Genomic DNA, 25,847 nt, shown 5'->3' with positions numbered 1-25,847 from the left:
GGGGATACCGGTACACATGGAAAAGGATCCTAGCTGGTGCAGAAGACTTGGCATTCTGGTTGGATCAACATAAAAAAATCAGTGAGCAAACCTGTGGAACTCCATTGTCAGAGACAGAAGCTCTGAATGTTAATCCCCACTAATATCCTTATCCTTGCATCCTTGTCTCATAGGTGTGTGTGTGTGTGTGTGTGTGTGTGTGTGTGTGTGTGTGTGTAAATCTCATCTCCTACAGCACTAGTAATACATATTGCTTTACTTCTTTTGTCCTTGGTTTCTTCATATCCAAAATGAAAGCATCGGACTCAGTGATCCCCGAGATCTTTCCAGTTTTAAAATCCTCCTCTTTTATAACGATGTCTTGATTTAAAAGATGCTCAAGGTCATTACACTGCTGGCTTGCTTTCCATCTCTGCCAGTGTTGATGGATGTGAATTGCATACTAGCCTTTTTTAAAGATAGGCCCTTTGTTTAGTTCCAAAGACTAGCAGCGTTGTGACAGAAGACATCACCGAAGGAAAAAGACTCGTTAACTCGACAGACGCTAACTTGTCAGAAGCCATTTTTAGATTTTTATGTGCCAGACATTAAAATGCATGACTGAAAAATGACTAAAATAACCCAAGTGTCTCAGACCTCACATCTCATCATTCTCAATATCCAGGAATGAGGTCTGCATACCAGCATGTTTACAACTGCAGAGCAACCTCTGTTTGCTTTCAACTCCAATTTGTATCCTTTGACAAAACCTTAGGACATCAGTTCTCTTTCCTGGATTGTGACTAGTTCACATGCATTTTATATAGGTCCAGGTCCTGAATGAAATCCAGTTGGTAACAAGATTATTATCATGTGAGAAAAGTGTCAGATTTGCTGCAAGATTATCTCATTCTGTTGTCAATTAGTTATTTTGGATAAACTTCACTGAGAATGTTTTCTTTGGTGAGTTGAGCTTAGAGGGCCCTGTGACCATCCTCCTATCTAATAAAAGAGTAATATGCAAATTGACCATCACTCCAACACACAAGATGGCTGCTCCCATGTGGTCAAAGATGGCTGCCTCCATGTGGACACAAGATGGCCGCCACAAGATGGCCAGCAGGGAAGGGCAGTTGGGAGCGATCAAGCCTGCAAGGGAGGGCAGTTAGTGGTGACCAGGTCGGCAGAGGAGGGAAGTTGGGGGCAACCAGGCTTGCAGGGAAGGGCAGTTGTGGGGGGGACCCAGGCCTGCAGGGGAGAGCAGTTGAGGTGACCAAGCCTACAGGGGAGGGCAGTTGGGGGGGACCAGGCCTGCAGGGGAGGGCAGTTAGGGGCAATCAGGCTAGCAGGGAAGAGGTTAGGCATCAATCAGGCTGGCAGGGGAGTGGTTAGGGGGTGATCAGGCTGGCAGGCAGAAGCAGTTAGGGGCAATCAGGAAGGCAAGCAGGCGAGCAGTTGGGAGCCAGCAGTCCTGGATTGTGAGAGGGATGTCCGACTGCCCATTTAGGCCCGATCCTACCAGAATCGGGCCTAAACAGGCAGTCAGACATCCCTTGAGGGGTCCCAGATTGGAGAGGGTGTAGGCTGTGCTGAGGGACACACAACCCCCGTGCACGAATTTTGTGCACTGGGCCTCTAGTCCACTCAATAATAATAACCTATTCAGCTATGGGACTAGAGCTAAGAGAATAGCAGAAATCCTTAAATCATCTGGGCTCAGTTTCATCATATGCAAGGTGGGCTGATTAGAGAAGCCATTTCAAAGTTTCCATCTATTAGTGGTTATCATGAGGAGAAAGGTCACGGTCCATGTGTAAATTGAGCTTTGGTTCCATGACTTGCTCATGGTTTTACAACTGGGAAGGAACTCAATCTAGATAGCCATGGGAGGATCCTCGTGCTCACAGCTTTCAGAGGTCCTAAGGCTTAACCTTGAACTTCAGATCCCTGAATTGTGCATGAAAACAAAGATTATAACTCTCTGAAGCAGTGCCATGCTATTTTGCATTTGTGTTTGCCATGGTTTCTTTTCCGCATGATGAGCTTAAAGAAGGGTGCTCTAAGAATTTAGAAGATCGCCCTCTAGGGGGCACTCTTTCACTACTATTTGTTTGAGTCCAACGGAGAAGGGCAGCTTAGATGTTGCAATTCGTATGGAGAAGGTACCCTGATGAAGCAGTCTTTCAAACCAAATTGAGAAATCTAGTATTGGGGAAGTACAAAAAAACAAAACAAAACCCCACAAAAAAACAGTCATGCTTCAGCACTTCTGGGGAGAATGAAAACTGGTACACATGGAAAAGGATACTAGCTGGTGCAGAAGACTTGACAATAGAACCTTTTTGGGAGGCAATCAGGTGTAACACACCTCAGTCAGGACTGCTGATTTTTGACAAAACCTTAGGACATTTATGTTTTTGAATAGACAAGTGACAGAAAACCAGACTGGCAGTGTTTAGCTAATAGGCATGCTTGATAACCCAGGGAAAAGTGATTCCAGGTTTGGTACATGAGCTCAGTGATGCCATCAAAACCCAGTGTTGTCATCAGGGAGTCAGGCCCTTTCTTTCCACAGTGCCATCCACAGGGTGGTCCGTGGCCTTGGCAGCCCAAGAATTTTACCTTCACCTTTACATACAATGCCAGGGGGAAAGGGGCTTTCCTTTCATCAGGGTACTCCCAGCAACCTTCTCTTTTTAGTTCATTTAGTTCATTGACTGGGTCCTTGCTCCCCATCTGCCCTTGCCTGTTTTTTTTTTGTTTGTTTGTTTTTTTTTCCAAATTTTTATTAAGGTATTATATGTGTACATATCTTACCATTGCCCCCCCCCACCCCACTCCCATACATGCCCTCCCCCCGCAATGTTTTGCATCTGTTGGTTACTCTTATATGCATGCATACAAGTCCTTCAGTTGATCTCTTATTTCCCCCACCTCTCCCTAACCTTACCGCTGTAATTAGACAGTCTGTTTGATGCGTTACTGCCTCTGTAACTATCTTTTGGTTCATCAGTTTATAATGTTTTTCATTATCACCAAATGAGTGAGATCATGTGGTATTTTTCTTTCATTGACTGGCTTATTTCACTTAGCATAATGTTCTCTAATTCCATCCAGGTGCCTACAAATGGTAGTAATTCCTTCTTTTTTATGGCAGCATAGTATTCCATTGTGTAGATGTACCATAGTTTTCTGATCCAGTCATCTGCTGACGGGCACCTAGGCTGTTTCCACATCTTAGCTATTGTAAATTGTGCTGCTATGAACATAGGGGTGCATATATCCTTTCTGATTGGTGTTTCTGGTTTCTTAGGATATATTCCTAGGAGTGGGATTACTGGGTCAAATGGGAGTTCCATTTTCAGTTTTTTGAGGAAACTCCATACTGTTCTCCACAGTGGCTGCACCAGTCTGCATTCCCACCAGCAGTGCACAAGGGTTCCTTTTTCTCCGCATTCTCGCCAACACTTGTCGCTTGTTGATTTGTTGATGATAGCCATTCTGATAGGTGTGAGATGGTATCGCATTGTTGTTTTGATTTGCATTTCTCGGATAATTAGTGACTTTGAGCATGTTTTCATGTATCTCTTGGCCTTCCTTCTGTCTTCTTTTGAAAAGATTCTATTTAGGTCTGTTGCCCATTTTTTTATTGGATCATTTATCTTCCTTTTATTAAGTTGTATAAGTTGCCTGTAGATGTTGGAAATTAAACCTTTATCAGTGATACCATTTGCAAATATGTTCTCCCATGCAGTGGGGTTACCCTTGCCTGTTTTAAGAAAGCAAGTCTCTGACAAAGGAAATTGCCATGATTGGCTTAGACCTGTCATAATTTGTCCCTTGGAGCTGGCCACGTTATTGCCATAAACAAAACTGAGATTTTCTTAGCAAGGAAGAAAGGGAAGGGAGTGTTATGTAGCCACCAACCATGTCTGCCAGGGCTTAAGACGTGTATGTTCTTTCATAACCAAGCAAAAAAAATGGAGGTTTGGCCGTCTCAACGAAAGCCGAATTCCTGAGGCAGGTGCTGGTGCAAAAGGAAACAGGCTTTATTTGGGAGCCACAGGACCTGAGAGAATGGTGAACTCACGTCTCAACGACCAATCGCATCACCCTTGCCTCAAAGATCATCCCTCTTCCTGCTCAAGCCCAAGGTTCTTATAGGGAGAGGAAGGGGAGGGCATTTTTTCTATCCAATTATCTTGCTAGCTTTTGGCAGGCTCAGGCCCTCTCCATTCATATTTCTAGCTTTTGACATGCTGGTGTAAGAACCTCTCTCTGCTGCCAGCTTGGCCAATGGGGGAAAACTCCCTGGTGTTCTGTCTAGGGTAACACTTTGATCCAGTATTTCCAGTTCTAGAAGTTCATCCAGAAGTTAATCATGAATCAATATAAAGATTCAGCTCCATAGATGATCAATGTAGTGATTTTTAATCACTATAATGCTTAAATGTCCAATGATAAGAGATATTTTATATAAACAATGGCAAATCCACATAATAGAATGTTACTAAGCCATGAAAAATAATTTAGAAGACTATTTCATAACAAGTAAAACATTCATGATGTAATATTAAGTGAAAAAAAAGACAGATTATAAAACTCTGTATTCAACAAGAATCCTAATTGGTTGAATATATCTGTATCTATTTTCCTGGAGGGATAAACACCCAGAAATTACTTACTTCTTTTTCTTATTATCTGAATTGTTGAAGATTCTATGCTGAGCCTGTATAACTTTTACCCAACTTCTATTTAGAAAAAATTTAAATCTATAGAAAAACTTGTAGTTGCAAGTATAATAGTACAACGAACACCAATTGTTATATATACATGTTTTGCTGAGCCATTTGAGGATTAATTGAAGGTATCATGACATTTGCTTTTACATATTCAATAAATATTCTTCAAAAACAAAGACATTCTCCTATTTAGGCACAATGCAATCATCACACTCAAGAAGTTTAATATTGATGCAAAGTTATTTCTGTTTTACAGACCATATTCAGATTTTCACACTTGTACCAATAGTGCCCTCTATTGCTATTTTTACTGTTGTTGTTCTGGGTTCCAATTAAGGATGTAGTTGTCTTGCCTCCCTTGTCTCCTTTAATCACAACTGTTGTCGAGTTATTTGTCTGTTTACATGACGTTGACATTCCAGAACAGCTATTTTGTTAAACATCTCTCAATTAGGATTTGTTTGAGTATTTCCTTCTGACTAGATTCAGGTTAAACATTTTTGGCAGGAGATTAAGAAGTGCTGGTTCCCTTCTCACCAGGAGGGGCACTGTCAGTCTGTCCCATTACTGATACATTGATTTGGTCACTTGATTATGATGGTATTCACCAGTTTAATCTATTGTGAACATATTTCCCCCCCCTCTTTTGAATGATTGAGTAATCTGAGCAAGAATAGTCTGAGACTGTACATGTTTTGTTTCCCAAATTCTTTTATCTAATGGTTCCTGCATGAGCCCAAATAATTCCTTCATTATGTTGGCCGCAAAACAAACAAACAAGCAAAAAACCTGTTTACTATTAAAATGAGAAAATGATAAACATTTTAAGAAAGAACCTTTATTAAATCTAGACCAATTGTGAGAGGGCTATATCTAAAACCTTCTCTATGATATGAACTACTTAATTTAAAAAATTCCCGTTGAATTTTTTTTATCTCAAGAAAAATGATTTTAAATATAATAATGTTACATGTAATAAACACCAATTATTCAAGAAAAACAACCTTAAATATAATAATATTACATGCAATAAACATTAATATTTCAAAAGAAAAAGGATTTTAAGTATAATAATTTTACCAAAACTGTGCTAACATAGTATGATATCACAAAAGTTGTAGGAAATATGAAAAATCTGCAAAATAACACAACAGATATTTCTGGATACAGAAAAATAAAATGTAGAGGACAAACTAAATAGTTCCAGTTACCAAGAAAATAATCACTTTCTGAACTTTTCTAACTTTTTTGATGGCAAAGTTGCTCCCCTTGAGAGAGTCAGATGAGGATCTCATGGGCTTGTAATGTAAGAAAATGAGGAATCATCATTTTATCCTTCTTTATATTTGGGATAAATTATTCTTTCACAGAATTTAGCATATTTGAAAAGAACATTGTAGCACAATTTTCTACTTTATAAACTTTTGATAAAGATAATTTTTAATTGTTGCATACTATTTCAATAATCATTTCTACCATAATTTTTTTGTCAACATTTCTACCATAATTTAATTAACACTTCTTTCACATTGTGGTATAAATTATTTCATAAATTAATTTATTATAAATGACAGAAGAACACTGCACAAATGTTTTTTGTTTCTGCATTTCACATTCCTTCCCAATTTACGAATTCTTATTGAGTTAGCATGCGACTTCACTGAATAATAGTCTAATATATCCCTATTTGGGATCATGTGGTTTCCATTTTTCCTGAAAGATGAACTCATTCTTTCTCTGGACACCGCATATTTTCCCACTTCTGACCTTAAAGAAGTTGAGAGCACTAGACAGTTTGCTCATTGTGACTGTGTGTAACCTCTCCCTCCATCATCATCTGTATGTATTGATCACTCCACCTACGCAGAGACACACTTCTTCTACCTTCTGTTTCTGTCTGCCACTCTGTACCCTATAGGATGCAGGTAGAAAGGGAAGTGCTAGTATTTTTCAAATATTAAGCACTAGTAGCCCTGCGCATGAATCCGTGCGCCAGTAGCTCTCTGCGGAGCCTGGCCGCTCTGTGCCCACTGCCCAGAGGCCCTCCGTGGCCGGGGTGGAATGCTTGCCTTGTCACCACGGTGACGAAGCAAGCATTCTGCCAGGCTGTTCACACTGCCCGTTCTCAGCGGCTGCCCCCCTGGGACTGGGGGACTCCAGCAGGGCTGAGAGGACTGGGTGTCGCCATCTTGTGGCTATGGGCACTGCCATATTTGTGAAGGAGTGATGGTTAATTTGCATATTACCCTTTTATTAGATAGGATGGCTTGCTGGAGAATATGTATGAGTACTGTCTCAACATGGTGAACCCTGAGGAGTTGTCAAATGAACAATCTTTGGGGAAAGATGCCTATAACATGAATATTTTAAAGCACCAGAAGTAAGACAGCATTCTAAAGGAGTGTTGACCAATAGAACTTTCTGAGATCATATATATATCTGTGCTGTCCACTAGGGTAGCCGCTAGTCACATGGAGTTACTTAACATGTGAAATGTGCCTAGTGTAACTGAGGAACTAAAATTTAAATTAAATTTAAACTTAATAGCCACATGTGGCTACTGGCTTCTGTATTGGACAGCCCATGTCTAGAGAATAAATGAAAAAGTATACAGATATCTATACTAATCTTCCCTTTACTTTTACTTTTCAGGGAAGTTCTGGTTATGATGGCCCTCAGGGGGAAACCGGAAATGTTGGTCCTCAGGTAGGTATAACTGCTCATGGGATGTACTTCACATGCTTCTGTGGAAGAGAGTGTTGTGGAGCGAACACGAGTGAATGACCACTGGAGTCCAGACCAAATTAAAATTTAGGAAGCCTTTATTAGCCGGCCGGTGACTCCTCTCTCTCCATGCAGGGAGTCCAGAGAGCAGCCCCGACCCTTTGTGCAGGACCACTTTTAAGCACATTAGCCACATCCTGTTTTTGCAGAACAAGTAACCCAAGACAAAACAGTTTTTCCTAAGCAACATCAGGATCATGCCATTGACGACCATGTTATTTACAGGGTCATCCTGTTCTTCAGAAAGCTGACAGTGATCTATGAAAGAAGGCCTACATGCTGGGAAGGGGCCGTGAGACCGTATCTCAAGGCCTGGCCTGGTGTCAGCACTGACAACTCTATCTGGGACATAGTCCACGGCCTCTCTGGAATGGGCAAAAATTCCCACTCTCCAACAGAGAGCAGATGGCTGGGGTGAAAATTGGCTGTTTTCTTCTCTAAGATCTTCATTTCTATTCTTAGGGGTCAAGAGGAAGACAAGGTCTGCCAGGATTGAAGGTCAGTGCATTCTGGAAGAATTGCTTCTTGTTCCATACCTATGGCATGTTAAGTAGTTCTGTCTGAGGTCAAGGGGAGTGCTGGTTGGGCTGTCTGAGGCTGCATGAGGATCTCTGGGAAATTTCCATGGGGACCTTTTCCATGGAGACAGGAAAGTTTATATGGTTCCTCTCTGCTCCCTCTAGCTTGCTATAATATTTCATTTAGATTGAAAATAAGCTGATACCTTAGAGAATAGCTTTTACCTCTGATTTTTCCATTTAAAGAAGACTTCCTATGAATGTATAAGGGGATCTCATAGTCACAAACTAAAGGGAAAAAATTGAGTTTTACTATTTCCAAAGGGGAAATGATGTGATTTGAGGGTGGGATGCGGGGATATCCGTGGAAATTGTATTGTACTAAGCATTTATCTAGCACCAGTCACTGTGTTAGACCTTTATTTATATTATCTCATGTAAACCTTTCTAAAGCCCTAGGAGTTATAAGCATCTTACTTTTTATAGAGAGGAAATAATATGTAGGTTTAGCAAAGTAATATGTCAGAGGCCACACATATTACTATACTAATAGTTGGTGGAGATAGGATTCGAAACCAAATATCAGAATGCTCTTGGAAATAAGAGTTAAGGTTATTGTGTCGATTTACCTCTAACATAGTCTTGTCATACTATTCTGGCATTTTTGTTTCTAGTATTCTCATGTTTCTAGTATTCTCATGGAGAAGTCAGAAATTGACTTATGTCACCTGTGAGCCTGGGAATGGTGAATGTGTGTGTGTGTGTGTGTGTGTGTGTGTGTGTGTGAGAGAGAGAGAGAGAGAGAGAGAGAGAGAGAGAGAGAGAGAGAGAGAGAGAGAGAATGTGTGGTGTCTGTAGGGTAAGGACATAGGTAATGGGACTCATATGTCTGTAAACCAAAAATGTTGAAAAAGCATGGATACTGATAAATCCCAAGTCTTAAAAAATCCAAACAAGTTTTGTTGATACCAACTAAAATATTATTTCTTTTAAACAATGTTTAGGATTTGAAATAAATTCTTAGATAATCTTTGTGCTATTAGTTAAATCTTAACAGTTATAAATTAAATAATGTCTTGAAATATAATTTTATCCCATTGTTTTTATCGCCAAAAAGACAGAAAGAGACTGTAATAGACTAAGCTATATTTTTGGAGAAAATTTAGTGGCTCGAGGCACGAATTTCCTGCTCTTGAATTATTTAATTTTTTTATGATGCTATGTGTAGTTTACCTAAATCCCTGAACAGTGGGTCCTCTACTCAGTTGGGTCTTGCTTATTTTTGATTTTCTACATCACTCCATCTCCTATGTCTTCCTTTTTTATTTAATTTAAATCAGAGCCAAGCCTGTGCCTAACTTTAAAGTCAACTTGCACTCTCAAGCTTATAATGGAAACCATTTCTCTGCTCATTCTTCCCCCTTGTTCCTGACTCACAGATCTTCAGGAGCACTCACTTTCATATCTTTGGATTTTTCCTTCCAGTATTTTTGCCTTCTTTTTTCTAAGTGATGTGTTTACTTTGCTATTTCTTGATTTTCAGTTTTGGATGTTTTTCTATTGATTGATTTCTTTCTTTCATTTTATCCTTTGTTGACTGGAATTTAGACCTTAATTTACACAGTATGTTCCTGAATCAGAATATGTTCCCCTTCAGGTTCTTACTGTGGATTCATTTGTGGTATATTTTATCGTATTTTTCATAGCTAGACCCTGACCAAGACTTCTCTAAGCTCTTGAAGCTTTTTATACTCAAGAGTAAAGAAAATTTTGTTTTTCTAACCCCCTTTCTCTAGTTCTCTGAACTTAAATAAATGTACTATTATGATAAATTTATTGTAAAATAGATACATTGGGTTTTCAGTGTATGGCAGATTCTTGTTCAGGCTGCCCTTTAGGTTATAATGTATTGTGGACCTCTGATTTCTTGTTGATGGAATCTACTGAAGAGTTTTGCCTCCACTTTTATGTGGTAAACCTTGCTTGATACAAGATTAATTCTATAAGGCAATTTCTTGAGTTTTAAGCAGTGCAGTAGGAAGAACTATTTCATTTTTCTCTGATAATTAAGTATTGGCTTTTCTTTCTTCCTTTCTTTCTTTCTTTTATAAATCCCACGTCACCTTTTCCACCATCTCCCTACCCTCCATCCCTCTGGCAACCATCAATTTGTTCTCTATATCTATGGGTCTGTTTCTGTTTTATTTTGTTTGATTTCCTACTGTGAAGGATAAAGATTTTTCTTAACCTGTCTCCTTCTTTATACACTTTCTCCCAACTTATCCTTGCAATAAACTTCTTTTCTCTAATTTTGATCAATTCAGTCATTGTTCATATAATGACTAGGTCAATATTTACAGCTATATAACTTGTGTTTCCCGAGTCACCCTTTCTCCCCATTTGCTTTGTGTTCTATGAGCATTTTACTAGTTCATCATAAAGCTCTTTCACAAAACTGACAACCTCCCAAGATATTCAAACATGGGAGGTTTCTTTTTCTGGGATTGCTTCTTGCTGGGCCATCTGTCCTCCTGCTTTCATCAGGACTGATTGCTCTCGGGGCCTCTGTACTGTTTTCTTATTGGGACATTTTTGAACAGCAACCTCTCATTTTGGAAGCAGAGAAAAATGTGTGCAAACTGCTGTCTCTAATGGGAAGCTGCTCCCTTTAATACATTATAATCTTTATGAATATTGTTTGCTCTTTTTCCTATGGAAGCTTTGATTAAAAAAAAAAGAGAGAGAGATACTTGTAAACTCCAGGGTTAATATGTTTATTCAACATGTCAATAGTTTGCTAGATAACCAATGTTGGAGCATTGGTCAAGTAGACTCATTTAAGTTTTGAGACTGTAAGTTGCTTAAGATCAGCCAATACTATTGGAAGAACATAGCTTATAGAAGCACCGAACTCTAAATTACAACATTCCCTGGGCTTTGGGAAAATATGGCTTATTACTGTCTATGAAATTAGACATTCTGGCTTTTGCAAGATGCCTAATAAAATGGAATTCTAAATGAGATTTTATTTATGGAAAATATTATATTTTGGCAATAAGGGAAAACCTTAATTTGTTAAATATGATAAAATTAAAAATATCATTAATTTTTTAAATGTTCAAAAACCTACCACCCTCCTGCAATTATTTTCATGTTTCTGTTTCCTTTATTTGCATAAATAATAAGGGGGCTATTATAATGTACATACTATTTTATATTCTGCTTTTCTATGTTTCCAAATCTTTCTATTATCATTTTAATACATTATATCTTACTCTGTTAAAGAAAGATGATTTACTAAGCTATCAGGTGATTTCTATCTTGTTACATATCATCAGTGATGTAAAGAAAAACTGTATTTTAGGTTTTTTGTTTTGTTCTTGCTTTTGCTTTGCTGAAATGATTTCTTAATATAAATATATGGGCATGGAATTATAATAAAAGAGTCTGAGCTTTGCTATATGGAGTCACATTGTTTTAGAAGTGTTGCATTATAAATGTCACTAATGTAATGTGCAAATTAGGCAACGTTTTAAGACCTGTTTCAAAATTTCTAGCTTCATGCCTTTTAAAACTTGGTTCATATTTATAAGTCTATAAATAAACTCTTGAAGTGTAGAGTAATAAAATAGTAATGATTAATAGAAGTGCTTCTCATTTATCTGAATAGTTTTAAAAACTTAAGAAGCATAAGTAATTGATCTACCTATTGATTAATCCTGAGTTTAAGATTTTTTCTCTTTGCAAATCTATGAATAATCAACCAATAGCCTAGTCAACATGAGAAAAAAAAAAGGTAGAATAATTTACATTGAGGGCATTATCCTCAATCTTGGAAAGTGTATCTTTTCTGTAGAGCAGAAAATATTAATTTGAAGGAGAAATTAAACCAGTTATCAGATGAATCATTTTAACAGCTCACCGTTTGCCTAGAGAACTAGGTTAATGCTCTAAGAACTTATAAGTTTTTTAATCCAGTTTTTTTGCTAGTTTTCTATGTGCTTTATGGCTTTTGTTCCAGAATGTCACACTCATTGTTTGTGTTCAGCATTCTGAGTTTCCTCACATGGGATAAGTGTCCTTAACACAAGTCGGCATTTAGCCCACATTCCTTAAAAGGAATGGATGGGCTTTCTAGTAACCAGTTATTATGTAAAATGGGAATTTGAGTAATTTAAACAAAGTATTTTTGCTTCCATCACTAGCTGAGTCATTGGAAGGACATGTGCAAAGCCTGGGAAAGAGTAAGGACCTGGCCTTACATTTTCCCAACATAAGCGAACTCCCGCCCCTATTTCTCTCCAACTCCACATCCTAAGAGGACTGAGCACAGACAGTGAACTCTTTTTTTTTGTCTTTTTCCTGTGACTTTCAGGTGACATCTTGCAGGGGAGGCTGCCTTCAATAGGAACACTAAAGATGCCCCGGGAACTCACTAAGTCTTATTCATTCTGACAGGGTCTGCGTGGAGGATCTGGTGAAGGCGGTTACCAAGGAGAACCTGGGTATCCAGGCTCACAGGTGGTATCAGTGAACTTGTTTCTAATGCTAAAGGGTATTTGTTTAAAATGTTAACTTAGATTCTTTGATAGGGATTTAACATATATCACAATGGCCTTGGATATCACCCTTTCAGGGCCTCTTCAAGCAAATTATATAGCCTCTCTTCTGGGCAGGTTAAACCCCAATAGCTAATATTTATGGAGCTCTTATTATGTCCTAGATACAGCCCTACACTCTTGTGCTAACTCATTAAATTCTTCAGTGGGGGTTTATTATCCCCATTTTACAGGGGAGAAATGGAGGGGGATATAGAAGTTAGGTAAATTGGCCAATATCACACAGCTAATAAGTGGTAAAGATGGGATTCAGACTCAGGAAGTATAGATATAACTCTCTCCTCTTAATTACTGCCTATTCAGATAACTCAAAACATATTTAATTCATTAAATGTGTATTCATCGTGGCAGGAAAAATCAGCAACATATTTATGAAGTATATATTATACACAGGGCATTTTGCTAATAAGGCCTGGGACATTCAGACCATTAAGGCAAGGATCTTGCCCTCAAGTTCAGTCTACTAGGGTTTTTTTTTGTAAACTATTCTGTGATAACTAGAAATTTAAACTTCTCATCAGTTCTTTTGGAATCTTCTAAATTTAACCTAAATTCCTCATTCCACTTCTGGAATGCTCTCTACATCTTTCTTTTTAAAAGTCAAATTGTTTCAAAGTATCCTCAGTGGAAGAACTTAAACACATCAAATTTTACTAACACATTGAATCATTCTCATTAACTTTAAAAGATCTTATGAATGTCAGAAGATAATTTGAGAAGATTTCTGTCCTTTTTCCACTTGACAAAGATACTAAAGGAAGAAGTGGGTAATCAATGTGTAATTACAGATTGTATTTAATAGAAAATAGTGTCTGAACACTGGGGAAACCACTGAGAGATGTACTTTTGCCTCTTTTTTTTTTTTTTAAATCACTGGCTCATTTCAAATGTGGACCTCCTGCTACTGTTCCCTGGCCTTCTCTTTTATATTCACTGTATGATACTGCTGAGTGCAAAGGGAGCAGGTTGTGTGGTGAACCATGAGCCGGATAATCGATAAAACCTCTCCTTAATTCTTACTTCCCACTGGCATGTGGGTATGATTCAATACCCACAGAGGTGATTCGATACTTCACGCAGGAGGATAGAAGCCATGATCAATGCTTCTAATAGGAAAACATTTCTCAGAAAAGCTGGAAAAAATTAAAGTGTCAGAAATCAGTAAAGTAAAATAGATTGGGGAGGAAACGAGCAACTCTCCAGCAATGTGCCCAGTGAGATTAAGTCACTTAAGTGTACTTTTGGTTCTTGATAAAGTCAGAATGCAATTTCTTGTTTAGCACTTGTGTATATATAAGGAAAAGGTTGAGTTTTCAAAGGAGATCACTATCCTTACAGTTTTTCTCATTCCCCTTTTAAGATTTAAAATTAGTTGGGTGAATTGAAATATAAAAGCAATGTTCTCAAACTTTAGTACTCACCAGATTCAACTGGAGAGATGGTTAAAAAATACAGGTGCTGAGGACTCACATCCTGTGCTTCAGTTGGAATTAGTTTGGAGTAAGTGTACCGGGGGGTGCTCCAGAGTACAAGTGCTGCTTGATTAAAAGGTAATAAATGAGATAGTGATGGGCCAGGACACCTTAATTGGTGCTTCCATCAGCATCCAAGATGATTTTGTGGTTACATGGGAAAAATTATGTAGTTCTGTAAAAATCGGTTGAATTTTAATTTTATCTTTGGACCAGGGGCAAAGAGGAAGGCAAGGACCACCAGGAACTTTTGGACAAAAGGGCTTACCGGGTTCTCGGGTAGGTTTGGAAAATGAAAAGTTGCAACACAGCTGCTTATTTACAATGGCCAGTTCATACACCTGAGTGTTCCTGGACAAATAACATAAAGCCACACTGTTTTTTTCTGGGATCTGTGGGCATCAGAAATTTCTAGAAATAAGCTAATTTGATATAGTAGACATTGATCATCAGGTATATGCCCCCTTCTACTCCAAGTATATAGTGGGAATGAGATTGGATTTGAACCTCAGGGGTGTGTAACATAAGCTCGTACTTGCCTATGGTGCAAAAACAACAACAAAATAGTATAAAAGGGGAATGAGTGGCTAATTTACTCCTCAAGAGCATATAAAGAAGCATTACTATCCCAGTTTTATAGATGAGGAAACTGAGGCTCAAAGGGATTAAATTACTTGTCATCTGGGTGGTAAGAGGCTGAACTGGCCTCTAACTTATGTCTCTCTAGTACCTGTTCTACAACCCATAAAATATCCCGGTGGTTCATAGAAGGTTCAGACCAGATCAGGGCATCTAAGGAAGGAAGCATTTGAGATACCTTAAACCTGAGCAGCCTGATTTATGTGAGGGATAAGAGTATCCAGAGATTTAAGATAGCAGCTCCAGGAGGGCCTAAGCCAGCTGTGGGCAAACTACGACCCGCGGGCCGGATCCGGCCTGTTCGGCTATTCTGTCCGGCCCGCGGAGCCGAAAGAGCGGAGGGTTCTCTTGCTCTCCCCTCTGCTCCTTTACTTTGAATTTATATTAGTTCACACAAACACTCCATCCATGCTTTTGTTCCGGCCCTCCGGTCCAGTTTAAGAACCCATTGTGGCCCTCGAGTCAAAAAGTTTGCCCACCCCTGGCCTAAGCCCTAGTTTTGTCCTCATTCTCTTTCTTGGTTGGGAAATTCTAGCCCCATAACTGATCGCATTATTTTCATTCTCATTTGATAATATTTTCTATTTGGGAAGGGTAAAAGTCCCAGCATTTGACTTCCCGACCTCTTAATCAAACGGTGTTTTCCCCTTGAATAGCCAGGTAGTTCCTTCAATTCTTGGTATGTGGTAGACATGGCCTCTTGCACAGAACATCTTACTTCCCTATCCCATTCCCCAACTGAGGTAAAATGTGTATATTATTCATTTTCTATGTTGGAGGATAAAATTAATTGCATTAAAGAGGATTCATGAGCATATTACCACTTCCAAACCATTTCAATAACAACAAGGGAATCAGATATTTAACTTTGTGGCTCTTTAGGTGATTTTGGTCATGGTTTTGTTACAGGGGAATCCTGGACCCCCAGGGCCAAATGGTTCAAAAGGAAAAGCTGGACCAAGAGGAATGAAGGTAAATGTTAGAGAATATATTCTTTCTGGATTGCAACTAGGGTTTTCCTATATGAATTTCTCCTTATGTGATCATTTCCAGCATGTGTTTCTGATGTGGTTGGTGATGATAGTGACTGTTCATTACCTTATAGTTGGGTAGATGGATACAGAGAAGGAAGGACATATAGACAGACACAGAGAAAGATGAATAGATGGTCCCTTGGATCAGTAGACAAGGACATATCAATAGGTAGGTAAGTATATGCATTCACCATAAATGCAGATTCACACAGTCACACCTAGAAAAAGCCAGCCTATATAATAAAAGAGTAATATGCAAATTGACTGTCACTCCAACACAAAAGATGGCCGCTCCCATGTGGTCAAAGATGGCTGCCCCCATGTGGACGCAAGATGGCTGCCACAAGATGGCTGGCAGGGGAGGGCAGTTGTGGGCAATCAGGCCAGCAGGGGAGGGCAGTTAGGGGTGACCGGGCCAGCAGAGGAGGGCAGCTGGGGGGGATCAGGCCTGCAGGAGAGGGCAGTTGGGGGTGACCAGGCTGGCAGGGGAGGGCAGTTGGTGACAACCAGGCTGGCAGGGGAGGGCAATAAGGGGCAACCAGGCTGGCAAGGGAGGGCAACTAGGGGTGACCGGGCCAGCAGGGGAGGGCAGTTGGGGGTGACCAGGCCTGCAGGGGAGGACAGTTAGTGGCAACCAGGCCTGCAGGGGAGGGCAGTTAGGGGCAATCGGGCTGGCAGGGGAGCAGTTAGGCGTCGATCAAGCTGGCAGGGGAGTGGTTAGAGGGTGATTAGGCTGGCAGGCAGAAGTGGGTAGGGGCAATCAGGCAGGCAGGCGAGCGGTTGGGAGCCAGCAGTCCTGGATTGTGAGAGGGATATCCAACTGCCCGGACATCCCTCGAAGGGTCCCAGATTGGAGAGGATGCAGGCTGGGCTGAGGGACACACACCCCTGTGCACGAATTTCGTGCACCGGGCCTCTAGTAGCAATATAAAATTCTGTAACTGGGACTGCATACCTGGTTTTGCAAATTTTCAATACCAAAATTTTAACTATATTTTTAGTTTTTTAATATTTAATAAAAGTCTAGAGGAAGATATTTACCTTAGACTGTAGGATGATGCCAGTGGGACTTAAAAGTGTGACTGTAAAGTTTCTAAGAAAAACTATATAAAATTGTACAAACTCATAGGAGAAAATTAATGTCATCTTTATCCTTCTTTATTTAAGGGAGAGCTTGGTGCTGCAGGAGAAAGAGGCCCATGGGGTCAACAAGGACCAAGAGGGCAACCAGTAAGTCTAGTTTCTCTGTTTTGGACTCCTGATTGAATTTCGTATTTGTTTGTATTTCACATAAAATTCTAATATTCATCATGAATATTTGGGGTAACAAATATGATGTCATCACCAGAGCTGGTGTGAATCTAGAGTCAAAGCGCCTTAAATTTTTCATGTATGTAAAGAATCCAAAGATGTCTTGGGGTTTATTTTGTCTTTTCACATGTTACTGAAAAGAAAAATGCCAGTTAGCCTCTTATGTTTGACAAGGATGTTTCACAAGTATTTGAGCCATTTAGAAATACAGAGATGCTCAATGAAACATTTTTTTCAGGGAAACAAATAAGACAGCCAATCAGAGGTGCAAACTTAGACTGTCAAATCTCAGAGGAAAGGCAGGGGTGGGTAAGTAGGTGGGAAGAGATCAACCAAAGCATAACCTTTGGATACAGACAAGAGGGTGATGAAGGCCTGGGGGCGGGCAGGGTGGGCTAGAAGGGATCAATGGGGGGGGGGGGGGGGAGAGAGGAGACATATATAGTACTTTCAACAATAAAGATTCAAAAAATTATATTTTTATTATAAATATTACAGAAGTCCCCCCATTTCCCCTCTTTTTGCCCCCCTCCATCCAACTCCCACCCCAACCCTAGCCTTCCCCACACTATTGTCTGTATCCATTGGTTATGTATGGTTATGTATATATGCATATGTTACAGGTTCTCTCCACCCCCTTCCCCACTGAGAACTGTTATTCTGTTCCATGCACCCATGGAGAGGTACAAACTTTTAAGGACATGAATTTGATTATCCAGAGCATAGGACATAATCTTTGAAGACCAAAGGTCATAAAAGGTTTACTTCAATTTGACCCAGTAATACCACTTCTAGGAATATATCCCAAGAAAACAGAAACACCAATCAGAAAGGATATACACACCCCTATGTTCATAGCAGCACAATTTACAATAGCTAACATTTGGAAACAGCCTAAATGCCCATCAGCAGATGAGTGGATAAGAAAACTGTGGTACATCTACACAATGGAGTACTATGCTGCTGTAAAAAAGAAGGAATTCTTACCATTTGCAGCAGCATGGATGGAACTGGAGAGCATTATGCTAAGTGAAATAAGCCAGTCAGTGAAAGATAAATACCACATGATCTCACTCATTTGTGGAATATAAAGAACATTATAAACTGTTGAACAAAAATAAAGGCAAAGAAGCATTGAACAGGCTGTCAAACTACAGCAGGAAGGCAGGGGATATTTGGAGGGGTAAGAGATCAACTGAAGAACTTGTATGCATGCATATAAGCACAACCAATAGATGCAAGGCACTGGGGGGTGGGTGAGGGCAAGTGCCAGTGGGTAGGGGAGGCTGGGGGGAGGTCACTGGGGGAAAAAACAAAGGAGACATATGTACTACTATTTGTAATACCTTAAACAATAATAAAAAAAAAAAGGTTTACTTCAACAGGTAACACTTCCAAAGATAGGGCTATGCATTTTCACCTTAGTCATTGCACTGAATGTAAGATCATTAGTTATTTTATGACTATTTTCAATTCAATGCCTTATTGGAATGGGCTTTATGATAACAGCAACATGTCTTTCCTGAAACTCATATTTCTGAGATTTCCCTCATCAACAGTAGGAAGGACCTATGTCTGTTTTACACCCAGCACTACAATTGCATTAGTTGGCAAGGAGAGAAAATAAAAGCAGGTCTCAGAAGCTTAAACTTAAATGAGGCAAGGAAAAAATAGAAAAAGATTACTGTCAAGTGAAATGTAAGGCAAATATTGTTTTGCATCTACACTCAGTTCAGATAATGAAGTTAACAGTTTGACTTTATTAAAATATTCTGATTTAAAATAATAGCAAAGCTTGTTTCTATTGACTTTTTTTGTGGGACAAACAAAGCTGAGGAGCAATGTCTTTCTTGAAGGTGTCATTTCAGGGGTGTTGGAGGGTGTTGCACGGCTCCAAAATGCACAGTTTAGGTCTCTGGGGTTACAGATGCTAAAGGCTCTGCATAGAGTAACAGCAAATGAACCTCATTTGCATTCTTTCCTCATTACCATTCATTTTTGGCAATCTTCTTTATCTTATTTTAATAAGACTTCAAACTTTCCTTCTTAGCTATAAGAATGGCTTAAAATAAAAAAAAATTTCTTCTCAGTTAATATACTTGATTTAGGTACAGTCTTTGTCTATTCAGCACAAGGTGCCTAAAAGTTTCTGCATTCACTCTTTATTACAGAAAGCTTGTTGTCTATATGTACAGATGCTAAGATTCTATAGTATTATCAACATTTTCATAATTATTATCATCAACACTACCTCTACTTCCACCACCACTACCTCTACCACCACCACCACCACCACCACCATTACCTTGACCAATATCACTGCCACCATCATAACCATCACAATCATTACTATGCCCTGGCCAACATCATCACTATTACTGCCCCCAACAGCAAGAGAATAATGACCACTTACCAGGTACTTTCTCTGTGCCTGACATCATGCTAAGGACTTCCCATGCATGATCTCACTTAATCTCCCAACCATACTAGATAGATTATAATATTATCCCCATTTAACATATAAGGAAACGGAAGCTTGGAGAGGTTGAGTAACTTGCCTAAGGCTACTCATACAAGTAGTGTTGGAAATGGAATAAAAATTCAGGCCTGTCTGGGTTTACAGCATATAAATGTATTCACTAAACTACATTGCCTCGATCCCAAACTTTCTCCCCCCAAATCTGTCTTTATCCCTGGAGATTTACCAATTCTGGAACTTCTCACATTGTTCCTTTATCCTACAAGGAAAGCAAGTTTGCTCAAGGAGAACTTTGTATAGTGATTGGGCTTCCTACACCCATGGTATCATCTTGCTGAAGAGGGGTTAAAAAGGAAAGAAAATACAACAAATTTATTTATATAATGGTCTTTAAAAACTTTAAACCCTATTCCATCCTTATCCTTTGAAGGTAGTCTAGTGTATATCCCATGAAGCTGGGGTAAACCTCCATCAAGCTCCTTCTGCCTTCCCCACCTCCTTGCATTCCTGATTTTTCCAAGGGTTCAGATAATATTATCAATCAAGTATTGATCTGGATGACTCTACAGTTCATCTTGTGTCATTTTCTTAGGGTCTTTTTGGTCCCAATGGATATGGACATCCGGGAAGAAAAGGAACAAAGGTGAGAGTTACCTTACAGAGTATTCTGAACTAGAGACTATAGCTTTTATTTTATTTCACTAGAATAAGAGTTATTACTCAAGTGGCATGACAGGAATGGTTTCTGCTTATTGTTTATGACATGTTGTAGCTGCCAGAGTTTCCTCCTCACAAGAGAAAAGCGGGTTTTGTCACTCCCTTATTTAAAAATCAAACTCCTTACCTCATCTTCTACCTACACCAGATAGTCTTACCCCAGCTCTGGGCATGCCAGGTTCTTTCCCAGCTCCTTACCTTTGCAAACACTCTTGCCTCTATTTGGGATGTCCTTCCCCATCTCCCTCCTTTGGCCATGTTTACTCATTTTCTAAACCAACTCAGATATCAACTTCTTGTGGAAGACAGAATTTGTTGTCCTATATTCTGTGTTCCCAAAATGTATTTCTACAGTAGCCCCTTTCCTTTGTAATTTATTCCTGCATATTTGTCTACCTCCCAGTTTGTGAACTCGATAGCAGAACTGCATCTTCCTCATTTTTGTATTACTGGAACAGAGGCTGGCACAGAGTAGGTGCTCAATAAGTATATTTACATGTTTCCACTCCCATAAGAAGGTGGTGTTTTAACATGTAGTTAAACGAGTTACAGACAGAGGTTTTGAAGCATGGAAGTCACATGAATCTTGTTAAGTAAATCAAATGTCAATAGCCACAATTATTCATGGTTCTTTAGCTTGCAAGTTACAATTACTGCTGCACGAAATAAGTCACTGGGATGTTTAGCGATGCTCAGCTACTTAACAATGTCAGGATTCTAGGCTGGCTTCTCTGCAACTCTCTTGTTTCCCTTGTGGCCGCTAGATAGCATCACTGCCATTTTATTGAGCCGGGAAATGCCCCAAACATAGTGATCCCTTAGAGCATATCTGGGGAATGATGAACAGTGTGGGACCTCAGGGATCGTCTAGTTTAGCCTTGTTAATTTACAGATAAGAAAATGGAGACTCAGAGAAGTGCAGTAACTTGCCTGTGGTCACATAGCTAGTTAGAGACAGAGCTGAGTGTGGAGACTAGTTCTTTGGAGCCCCATCCTGGCAAATTAAGTCTTTCTTCTCTAGGGGGGAGTTTGCATAGCAGGGAATTTGCGTAGAATTCAAATGTGCATGTTTTGAGCCACAGACCACCTCTGAGGTAAGCACAAATGCTAGTCAATGCTTATTGTGATACGCTTAACATCATGGAACACGCAGTCACTCCACATTTGCATGAGTTTTTCCTGGCAAGTCATAATGGTCTCCCTGTAAGTGGTCCTTACTGCTGCTTGGCCAGCAGACTACATTTTCCTTGTCTGTTCACTCTCCTCTTCTCTGAGCGATCTGTATCATACCTGCTCCTTTCCATAGATCATTCCCAGCGTGAACAGAGGTGGGAATATCTCTCATGTAAAAAACACCCAAACCAAACCCCTGATTTAAATATATACTTTCTTAGCCCCATATCTCTCTGGCAACTCTTTGAAGGAGTAGGTTTATACCCATGGTTCCACTCTGCTATAGTAAGTAGAGACCAGAGATACTATTTTTCATCCTATATACAATCCACAGGACAGCTCCTCACAACAGAGAACCATTAGGTCCCAAATGTCAGCAGTGCTGGGGTTAGAAGCTCCACTTTCTTTCGCTGGTTCGCTAACTAATGACCATTGAGCCTTCAATCCCTTGGCTTTCCCCACTAAACTACATGCTTTAGCTGAGGTAAAAACCATGGTGCTGAATCCAATGGCCAGTTCTCTGCCCTCATCAGACTCCATGTCTCAGCAGCACTTGACAAAGATGATCCTGGGCTTGTTCTTGAGACCTTTCCCCTCTCATCTGCCGGAACACCCACTTTCCTGGTTTTCACTGGCTGTTCTTTCTCAGTCTCCTTTGCCGGATCTTCTGAAAATGTTCTTGAGCTCTAACTATTGAATATCCTTACATTTTTCTCCCTCTTTACTCACTCCTTAGGTGATCTTATCCAGTCCCATGGCATCAAGTAGCATCTAATCTGTGATCTCCAGTTTATTTCTTTAGCTTGGACCAATCTCCTAAACAAACTCCAAATGTTTCCACTTGTTTATCTAATAGGCACCTTAAAAGTGGCATGTCCCAAAGCAACATTTCTCTTTTTCTTTTGTTTGTGAACCTTTTATTATGGAAAAATTCAAACATATATACAAGTGGAAAGACATATAATAATACCTCCCGCCATGGATCCATCACTTAGCTCAAACAATGCAATTCCCTTTCTTTGTCCCTTAATCACCTTTTTGGATTAGCATTTATCTCTTCCTGATGTATTGTACATCTCTTCCTCACTAGTTGGTAAGTTCCATGATAGCAGTGGTCTTTGTTCTGTTCACTGCTGAATTCCCGTGCTTAAAGAAGTGCCTGGCACATAGTAAGTGCTACATAAATGTTTGTTGAATGAATATTTGCTTTGTGGTGTGCCTTGGATCTGACAATGAGGATCTGCTTCCCAACCGTCAATTTGGTGCTTCTTCCCTCGTTTTCCACTGGATGGGACCTCTGGTTACTTAAACTGATAAGTTAAAATGCTTAAGAAGGCAGTTTTATTACACAATGTACCAAGGAGGGTGAGGGATTTGTAAAAATCATTTGCGAGTTGTTTCACAATGAATTATAGGAATAAAACATGGCCACTTGGGATTAACTCAAGATAACTTTTGATATAGTTGTTTTTTTTCTGGTACCTGTTTGGAGTCTTTTCCCTCAAAGTTATAATTTCTCTCCGCGCCCGCCCTCCCCCCACCCCGCCACCCCCTGAAAAATGCCAAAGAAAGATTTAACAACAGGACTTTAAACAAGACCTTCTCACTTCTGACCCTAGGGTGAACCTGGATTTCCTGGCTATCCTGGCACACAAGTAAGAAGATAGCTTCCCGGGCCTGGCAGCTGGTATGCAGCATGTGTCATTTGTTTGTGCTTGTATTTCTTTACACTCAAGATTCTGCTTTCGATTCTATAAAGGGAGAAGATGGTGTCCCAGGCCATCGAGGAGAGAAGGGGGCGAAGGGAATCAGAGGGAAGAGGGTAAGATCAAAGGAATTTCCCAAGATCCATGAAGCCTACATCATGACACTCTCCTCAGAGGAGCATATTTCCATTGGTTTATTGGACTTCTTAGAAGGAAGCCCATGTTATCCTCAGGCAGGCACGTTTCACACCCTCCTTGGGCTACCTCACTTCCCACTGGATCCCCCTCTTGTTTACCTTCTGAATGTAAATGCAGCTTCTCAACCATAACAGAAAAATCCAAGTTGGAGTTTCAGTTATGCAATATCAACCTTTAAAAAATAAGTTTGGAGGCACGTCTGTCTCTGATAAACCTAGATATCCTTTGGGAAGGGTATTGTTTTAACTGCAGAGCAAATGTTGCTGTTTCTTTGAGATTCTTCCAAATCTTACCCTTCTCTTAGCTTTTTTAGGACTACACTCTCATGAATGTGGCTGCCATCTTGGTGGATGTTGAGTTGTATTTTCACCGTGCTTTATAGAGTCTACCATTAAAAGTCTATTCCTTCAGGGTCTGAAGATTCAAACTTGAAGAGCCACAATCACTAGCAGCTCTTTTTGGAAAGAGTAACCCTGTGGATATCTAAGACCTTGGTTGTGTTTAGCTGATAGACATTAGAGAGCAAGGCCTTGTGGGAAGAGGACATGGACCAGTGTTCAGTGGAAGAAAAGAGGAAATGAAAGAGGGTGTATATTTTTTTAGGAACTCAATAATTAGTATTTAATACACTGGCAAGGACATAAAGAAAAATTTGATCTATGTCTAACTTGGCTTGCTACTGGCTAATATTGCCCTGCTCAGCCAAACCTATCTCTCTGGTTTCTAATTTTAAAAAGATAAAACATCAATTACATACAGGTAATGCTGTGTCAGTTCAAATACCTGTAAAATGAGCAGTGAATCCATGATTAGCATATACCTTTTCTCATACACTGAAGACCAGAAGGGGGTAGAAGAGCTTTTTCTTTCTCTTGATGCCACACCTTTGATGCATACTTTATGCATCTTTTAATTATGTGACCTAGAGGCTCAACTGAATTATGACATCCTTTAAGGCTGTTTGGAAATATGTATTCATGTTGACTGGAATTAGGTATGTGTGTGTTGGGGGGTGGATTTAGATGGTTTCCATAGAGATCCCTTCTCTTTCTAGTTTCTGTGTCTCACTCCACTGATCACAGTGCATAAACTAATGGGTCTATAGTAAGCTCATTGTACCTTAGGTATAATGACAACTTGATATCTCAGACTGATGGCTGTAATAGAGTTATATTCAAGGTGGGAAACTTATTCCTGTGGTTGGTCATTTTCAGGGTAATGCTGGCTTTCCAGGATTTGTTGGAACTCCAGGTGACCAAGGCCCTCCAGGAGCACGGGTAACATGGACTCTTTTATTTTCAACTGTGTGTAAAAATGAATAAATATTTGATAAGAGGCATCTCTAAGAAGAAATGAACATTTGGGACATACAAGAGGATCTATTAGGGAATGGGCCAAATTTGCTTTACATTTGCTTCAAGTCCTTACAGAATATATTGATTCAATATAAATGTTTTACTGGGAAGATGGGGAAGATATTAGAGTGGCTGGAGATATATGAATCTGTCATAATACATAAACCAATATGTAATATTCATTGGAGAATGAGTTTATCACTGTCAATAAGATGAGTAACAACATTTATGCCAAAACTATAAGGAAATCCTAACATAAGAGACATCTATATAATCTTAACTGAACTGACAATGTTGCAAGCCCACAAATATTTTTTTAAATCCATGGAAGGTCATTTGGTATGAAAGGAAAGACTTGGAGCTATTGTCATTTTTCCTCATGGCTCATCCTAGAGTGAGTCAGCCATGGTTTGAACCTAGTGGTTTCACTATTGTGAAGGTACAACAAAGTCACAGAATAAGAAATCTTAGCCCTAGCTGGTTTGGCTTGGTGGATAGAGCGTTGGACTACGGACTGGAAGGTCCTAGGTTCGATTCCGGTCAAGGGCACATGCTCGGGTTGCAGGCTTGATCCCCAGTAGGGGGCCTGCAGGAGGCAGCCGATCAATGATACTCTCTCATCATTGATCTTTCTCTTTCCCTCTCCCTTCCTCTCTGAAATCAATAAAAATATATTTAAAAAAAATATCTTAGAAGGACCACCCATGCCCATTATGCAGATGAGAATGCAAAGGTTGAGATTATAGTGACCTGCCCAAGGTGACACATTATTACTACCTTGTAGAATCTAAATAAGGCAGCTCTCATTCTGAAGGGTCTAGGAAAGATTTAAGTTCTTGGGCAAAGACAGGGTGGTGGTGGGTGGCTGGAGGAGATAGGGTAGGGGAGGACTGGGTTCTACTTTAGAACTGTTATGAATGACCCTGAGATCTTGAATGGCCCTTTTTTTCTGAATTATATTATAAACTGTGGCTTTGTCTCAAAACGACTTGATCTTCTAAAAGTTATGTACCATGTACCTGGGCTCCAAGGTCTGGGACATACCTCCTAGGCACTCTGACCTCCTTTTTTAAGGGGTCAGACAGAACTTCAGGGCCAGGAGTGAAGGGCAGAGGTGGTCC

General features: G+C 39.8%; 1 protein-coding gene across 1 annotated transcript in view; it reads left to right on the top strand.

Annotated features, from left to right (window-relative positions):
- Window positions 1-25,847, top strand: part of LOC308251860 (collagen alpha-4(VI) chain-like) — a gene marked incomplete at both ends in the record, with an annotated part of 97,408 nt that overhangs the window by 46,707 nt on the left and 24,854 nt on the right. Inside the window, 10 exons of the mRNA XM_080675525.1 lie at window positions 7,374-7,427; window positions 7,968-8,003; window positions 12,482-12,544; window positions 14,331-14,393; window positions 15,663-15,725; window positions 16,955-17,017; window positions 20,170-20,220; window positions 23,087-23,122; window positions 23,227-23,289; window positions 24,586-24,648. Of these exons, the coding sequence (XP_080531651.1) occupies window positions 7,374-7,427; window positions 7,968-8,003; window positions 12,482-12,544; window positions 14,331-14,393; window positions 15,663-15,725; window positions 16,955-17,017; window positions 20,170-20,220; window positions 23,087-23,122; window positions 23,227-23,289; window positions 24,586-24,648 (555 nt within the window). The remainder of the gene's footprint in view (window positions 1-7,373; window positions 7,428-7,967; window positions 8,004-12,481; window positions 12,545-14,330; window positions 14,394-15,662; window positions 15,726-16,954; window positions 17,018-20,169; window positions 20,221-23,086; window positions 23,123-23,226; window positions 23,290-24,585; window positions 24,649-25,847) is intronic.

This window comes from Plecotus auritus (genome assembly GCF_963455305.1).
Source record: "Plecotus auritus genome assembly, chromosome: 6".
Taxonomy (NCBI): Eukaryota; Metazoa; Chordata; class Mammalia; order Chiroptera; family Vespertilionidae; genus Plecotus; species Plecotus auritus.
This window is presented reverse-complemented; position numbering and strand designations above follow the sequence as displayed.